The sequence below is a fragment of the Aotus nancymaae genome, unplaced genomic scaffold (genome assembly GCF_030222135.1).
Source record: "Aotus nancymaae isolate 86718 unplaced genomic scaffold, 86718_ANA_hifiasm-v0.15.2.pri h1tg000049l, whole genome shotgun sequence".
Taxonomy (NCBI): Eukaryota; Metazoa; Chordata; class Mammalia; order Primates; family Aotidae; genus Aotus; species Aotus nancymaae.
The window spans coordinates 34,007,925-34,014,874 of record NW_026988463.1 but is presented as its reverse complement, the minus strand read 5'-3'; the positions used below and the strand labels follow the sequence as shown (position 1 = coordinate 34,014,874).

At 53.6% G+C, this 6,950-nt stretch overlaps 1 protein-coding gene across 1 annotated transcript in view; it reads right to left on the bottom strand.

Moving 5' to 3' along the window:
* Window positions 1-1,809: 1,809 nt before the first annotated feature.
* The window catches only part of GNB1L (G protein subunit beta 1 like), a 65,454-nt gene continuing 60,313 nt past the window's right edge, over window positions 1,810-6,950 (bottom strand). Inside the window, exon 7 of the mRNA XM_012454184.2 lies at window positions 1,810-2,359. Within this exon, the coding sequence (XP_012309607.2) occupies window positions 2,108-2,359 (252 nt within the window). The 3' untranslated portion in view covers window positions 1,810-2,107. The remainder of the gene's footprint in view (window positions 2,360-6,950) is intronic.

The window sequence follows — 6,950 nt, the reverse complement described above, 5'->3', positions numbered from 1 at the left end:
GCACACACACCTGGTCCCTCATGCAGGATGCACGCCTCGTGGCTGTGGGACCCGGGGAGTTTTGTAACTATAGTGATGATGCCAAAGATGACAGGGACGTAAACAGGGGAAGGGGCAGGGGCCCAGAACCCTCAGGGGGAAACTGAAGCGGGGCAGATGCGCCCGGTAGGGGCTTTTGGCAAGGCCGACTCCCACTGCTCCTGCCCTGACACCTTCCCTCGCTGTGACAGCCTGTGAAGAGTGCCCAGGGCGCGGCTTCCTCAGCACCTGCAGCCACTGCAGCCTGAACCCAGGACCCTTCCCCTCCCTGACACCTCAGTGATGTGAAAATCCCTCCCGGAGTGCCCCATGCATCCTGGTGGCCGGCTACAGGACACTTGAGAAGCAGCAGGCCCCCACCAAAGGTCCTGGGCACCTGGTGGTCACCCTTGTCCAATGGGGCCAGCCCAGTGCCCGAGCCAGGCAGTCTCCAAGCTTGGGCCTGGGGCCACTTTCCTGGCCAGCACTGACATCCCTGTTTGGTGGAGTGCTCCCCATGGTACCTCTGATCGAAGAGTTGTCGCAGGACCCCTTGAGGACACTAGGCCCCCTAGCAACCATGTTCCTCGCAGTGGGGGTGGGCATGGTCTCTGGACCCCCTGTAGTGGGTGCGCAGGTCTCAGTGACAAAACCGACACCCCCATCCCCAGGCCTTGGAAGCCTTCCTCGGCCGTACCCCACAGCGGCTGGCCGCATTCACTTCATTCAGTGCAACCACCCTCAGGCTGTAATCCAGCCCCCCACCCCCAACTCGGCACCTTCCTGGCCCCAAGCTGCAGCGCCCAACCCAGCCCTCTGTTTGGCAGGTCTGTTTCAGGAACTCCCCTGATCCACCCATGCTCCGGCCACCTGGATCCCACACCCTTCCGATCCATCTCACACATGTTCTCCAGATTTCTGCCTGGAAACCTGGAAATGCCATGTGGTCCTGCAGGAGGCTGGCGCCCCTCTCAGGGTCACCCTCTGTACCTCACCCCGGGGGCCTACTGGACTCTAAGACTAGGAGCCTGGGTGGGGGGTCCCAAGGAGCATGGGCAGGGCCTTGCGGGGCAACTGCCTCAAGGGAGGCTGCCCCAGGTCTTCAGGTAGAGCGTGTCTTCGGGCAATGAGGGCAGACACAGGCGTTTGTGGTCCCAGCTTCTTTGAATCTGCCCATGGGCCCCACTCCAATATTCAGGGTCTTTCCCAATCAACACCTGCTTTTAGGAGGAGACGCTTGGCCAGGCCGGGCCCGGCCGCGTGCAGTGTGGGGCTCTGGCTGCTAAGTCCCGTTCTTGCTGTGTTGTGCCCTGCGGGGCGCCCTGTGTGCAGCCGCAGCTGTGACTGTGGCCTTGGCCACTGTGCGGCAGTGCCCGTCACACTTCCTCACTGTCCTCGTGCCTTCTGCCCAGCACTCACCTGGAGGCGCACCCTGCCCGCCTTCCCCACCGCACCCTCTCTGGGCAGGCGTGCCCTCCCGGATTCCATGTCTGGCCTGGACCTGTGTGCTGCAAGCCCCCCTCGCTGTCCCTCATGGGCACCTTTCTCTGCTTCACTGTCCGGGGAGTTCAGTTGCTTCCTGATCCTGGCCTCAATCTGTGTGTTGGGAGCTCCTGGCCTCCTTGGGGTGACGGGTCATGTGGACGGGCAGCTGTGGTTGGGGTCTGTCATCTCCCGACATTCAACAGCACGGGTGAGGGCGGGGCTGAGCGTCCTGCCTGGTGGGGGCTGAGGGCACTGATGCTAAGTAGGGGACCAGGGCCTCCTCAGGGAGTTCCTGCCTCGAGCCTACAACTTGGCAATGGAAATTTATTATAAAATACCCTCAGCTGGCAACACAGCAGGCCCAAGCCAACGTCTCCTGCAGGCCTCAGATGCCCAGGGCGCTAGCTGGCCCCCAGAGTCACTGTCCTGTGATGACACACTCCACAAAACGAAATGCCAACTTCGTGAAGACAGTGGGGACTCCATGATCCTTGGGCCATGACTTGCTGGTCCTCAGAGGCCCTTGAGGTTTCAGGTCGAGGCTGAGGCCTGATGCCCGCCTCACGGCCCGCCCTCTGTGTCTCCTGGAAAGGGAGCAGGTGAGTCATGCGCGTGGGTAGAGTGACCAGAGGCTGATGCGCTGATCCTTGGAGCCCGCGGCCAGCAAGCCGTCGGCGGCGAAGGCCACACACTGGACGGCGGCACTGTGGAAGGCCAGCACGGCCAGTGGCTGCATTTTCCTCCAGTGGAACACACGGATACGGTGGTCCCAGCCCGCAGTGGCCAGGATCTTGCGGTCCGGCCGGATCGTCACCTCGGCAATCCCGGGATTGGTGAGTTGGTGAGTCCCACACACCTGTGAGAGTGGGGAGGGCGTTAGTCTGCTCCTTAGGCCTGTGTGGCAGCACTGCCCCTGGCGCCCCACCTGCAGCTGGAACCAGGAGAGACGCAGGTCCACAGGCCCCAGAGGTGAGGGCTACACGCTCCTGCCCAGCTGACCTCCCCTTTTCCTCAGGCTACGATGGGGACTCCAGCCCTCCCCTCAGAGTGGTCTCTGGCCTTGCCCTGCTGCTCCCACACCTGCTCTGACCGACTCCTCCCCAGTCAGAGAGCAGCAGAGAAACAGGGAGGTCCCAGCTGCAGGAGAAACCCCAGAGGGGCTGGGTCCTGGGGCCCTTCACTCCCAGGAAGACATTGCACCTTAGCACCTAGCGAGAGGCCATGTTTCAGGCTTAACAGCAGCAGACGCTGGCACTTCTCCCAGAAGAACCTCATAACCACCCCAAAGCTGATGAGGATGAGAAACATAAAGCCATGAGGTATGTGAACCCCCAACCTCGACAGGGCTGGGAGCGCTGCCAAGAGCAAGACCCAATGGGGGGCTGGCAGGATGAGGGGGACGAGGGGGGGATGCGCTGGAGGCGGCAGGAGCCACACAGTGTACCTTGCCTGGTGGGGGCAACATCCCTGGCCAGGTTCTGAGACGGGGTGGGGCACTGCACAAGACCCGGAGCCACACAGGCAGGTCCTATGTGCACCGGGCCGTCAGGGTGCTGGCCTCTTCCTGGGCCAAGCATCCCACACTCGGCACTGGGTGAGCAGGAAGCCTCTTGCCCTGACCCCTCCCTGACATCCTTCTCCCATGGCAAGCAGGGAGCTGGGGGGTGGGGGATTAGCGCTGCCTCTGTGGCCATGGCACTTCTTGCTTCCACAAGGCTGTCCCCTGTGCTGCAGGGCGCTTGGCACCTCTGTGCCCACATGCTGAATGATAGAGTGACTTTGCCACCATGATGACAAGCAACAAGGGCTGTTTCCTTCTACACCAGCCCCATGCACTGCGAGCTTTCCGTCAGCACCCTTTTCTCTAAGGGCCTCCTGATGGGGCCACGCTGCCCTCAGCTGAGAATCACACATCTCTGCAAAGATAGCACAAGGGAAAAGGAAGAAGAAACAGGAAGAACAATGGCAGCCCTCGGCAGAAGCCAATGGAAACTGTCAGCAAGCAGTGCCAGAAGTTAACAAAAGAAAGCAATGAATGAAGCTCTGGCCCTGCATCCCCTCTGTAAAGCAAGAACCCAAAGCAGCAGAACACAGAGGAGGAAACCTGACCTGGCAGAGCTCAGGGGAGAGGTGGAAGAAAAACTCAAAGCCATGAAGGAGAATCAGCAGCAGCAGCGACTCCAACAGGACAGCCAGGGACACAAATGGGCCGGGCACGGTGGCTCATGCTGCAATCCCAGCACTTTGGGAGGCTGAGGCGGGATGATTGCTTGAGTCCAGGAGTTTAAGACTAGCCTGACTAAAACAGCAAGGCCTCTATCTCTACAAGATTTTTTTTAAAAATTAGCTGGAGGTGGTGGCATGTGCCTGTAATCCCAGCTACTTGGGATTACAGTAGGTTGGGAGGTTGAGGCAGGAGGATCACCTGAACCCAGGAGATGGAGGCTGCAGTGAGCTGAGATCACCGCCACTGCACTCCTGCCTGGGTGACAGGGTGAGACCCTGTCTCAAAAGAAAAAAAAAGATATGCTCTAGTAAAATTAATGGACCTCATAGCTAAAAAACTCCTTTTGGTGGCCAGACAAAAAGACCATGTTGACGACGAGGGTACCATTTAGGCCGTCCTCAGAATGCTCCACAGCCACATGGGTGCCAAGGAATGATCCAGTGACGCCTGCAAAGGCTGAGGAGGAAAGCAAGGTCCAAGCATTTTATATCCAGCCAAACTGTCGCTCAAGTATAAAAGCAACAGACCAACATTTCTGAACATGCAAGAACTCAGAGAATCCTGCAGCCATAAGCTGTTCTTGAAGGACTAGAAGATTAACTCCAGTCTCGTAAGAGATAACTGGAGAACTGCAGCAAATGGTCTGGCAGGGAGCACTGCATCCACTTACCTGTAGGATTAGCTCTAAAACAATATGGGGATTATGGCTATGGAACCGGTTATATAACTAACAGAAATATGGGAGGGCACTGAGGGAGATGGGATGGTGGTTAAGTTCACTGATTTAGCTCAGCTTTTGTCCTTTGGGGCCAAAGATATAACAGCCTCATCCCTGAGAGATTATCTGACCACCCCCCACCGTAAGTAAAGACAAAAATAGCATCACTTCCTTCTCCTCTCCCACCTCACTGCAGGTGCCTTTGTTTCCTAGTATTTCCCTTGTATATCAGCTTAAAGTTAAAAAAAAAAGAGGCTGGGCACGGTGGCTCACGCCTATAATCCCAACACTTTGGGAGGTCAAGGCGGGCAGATCACGAGGTCAAGAGATCAAGACCATCCTGGCCAACATGGTGAAACCCCGTCTCTACTAAAAAATGGGCGTGGTGGCGCACACCTGTAGTCCCAGCTACTGAGGAGTCTGAGGCAGGAGAATTGCTTGAACCCGGGAGGTGGAGGTTGCAGTGAGCCAAGATCGCACCACTGCACTCCAGCCTGGCGCCTGGCAACAGAGCTAGACTATGTCTCAAATAAATAAATAAATAATAAAGTTTAAAAAAGATATAAATAGACTCAACAGGCTGGGTGTGGTGGCTCATGCTTATAATCCCAGCTACTTGGGAGGCTAAGACAGGAGGACTGCTTGAGGCTGGGAGCTTGAGGCTGTAGGAAGCAAAGATCACACCACTGCACTCCAGCCTGGGCAACGGAGTACGACCCTGTCTTTAAAAAACATTAAAAATTAGCCAGGCATGGTCGTGTAGTCCCAGCTACTTGGGAGGCTAAGGTTGGAGGATCATTTGAGTCTAGTTTTATGATTGAATTTCAAAGTGAAATCCAAATCTGTGCCATGTATAAGGGAGATTCCAAAGGAACTCTTGAAAAAGATATATTGGGAAAATGCAAACAAGAACAGGGTAATCTGAATAATAGGAACATTTGAATTCAGGGTCAAAGCATTAGGTAAGATTATATAAAATACTTAACAATAATAAAGAGTACAATTCCCAATGAAGAGCTATCTAATCCCAGCACTTTGGGAGGCCAAGGCAGGAGGACTGCCTGAGCCCAGGAGTTCAAGACCAGCCTGGGCAACATATAGAGATCCTGTCTCTACAAAAAAAATTTTTTAATTAGCCAGGCATGCTGCCATGCACTTGTAGTGCATTTGGGAGGCTGAGGTGGAAGGATTGCTTAAGCCCAGGAGTTTGAGGCTGCAGTGAGCTATGATCACACTACCACACTCCAGCCTGGGTGACAGAGCAAGACCTTGTGTCCCCCACCCCCAAAAATAACTATAAATATCTGTTTAGCAAATAAACTGATATATTATCCATAAAGCAAGAAAAACAGGAAAAATGGCTATAATAGAGTAACTGGTACCAGACTAGTCCTCTTGCTGCAAGCCACCATAAAAAGTGGACAAAATACACAAGGCAACTGTTTACAGGCAGGAAACACCAGGCAGAGAAGGGCAGCTGATTAGATCCGCCTCCTAAATGCCCCCACAGCTCTCTGCCTGGGGACAATGCCTTGGGCATGAAGTCCAGGCAGAACATAGTGGTCACATTAAGCCGAAGAGGCAGAGATCAGAATCTGCAGCAGCCAGAGGTCTGAAATCCGTGGGGTGACGCAAAGGAACAGAGGGAGCGGAAGATGGTGTGAGGGGTCCCCATGAGTCTTGTGTGAGGGCTGGACTGCACAGGCTCACAGTGGACTCCACAGGGCTTACCAGAGCTGCAGGGTTAAACAGAACAAGTACAAGAGGTCAGCAGTGTCAGAGGGCCAGTGAGCCTGAGTACAAAGATTGTGTGACAGCCTGAGACCAGCTGAGCTGCCAGAATGACATCACCTCAGGAATAGGATTCTGCCTTAGAGTATGGCCTACCCTAGATCTACCAGAACAAAACTAGAAACCAAACCCTGACAAGGTCTGCAAGAGAGGCAGAGTCTGGAATTTGAGTTGCACACTTAACAAGCCTGGGAATGAACTTTCCACAGACCTGCCCTAATGAAGCCAAAAGCCAAGCCTGCACAATTTCAAGATGAACAGTCAGTAACTGAACTGCACACCGGAATGAAGGCAAACCCTCTTCAGAGCAAAATAACAGAACCCAGAGATTCAGCATGTGTCGTTTACCATGTCTGGCATACAAACATCAAATTACTAGACATGCTAAGAAGCAGGAATATATGACCCATAGTCAAGGGAAAAAGCAGTTTATAGAAATTGACCCAAAATGGCAGAGATGTTGAACATATAAAGACTTTAAAGAAAGTACTTAAATGTATTCAAAAAAATGAAAGGAAAAAGTATTCAAATAATTACCAAAACAACTGTCTTGAGTGAGTAAATAGAAACTATTAGCAGAGAAATGGAAATTATAAAAAAGAATAATAATAGAAAATAGAGAACTGGAAAGCTCAATACTGAAATGAAAAATTTATAGAATAGGCTTAATCTAAAAATTTAAAAAATAATTTGTTTTTAAAGTCAGTGAAC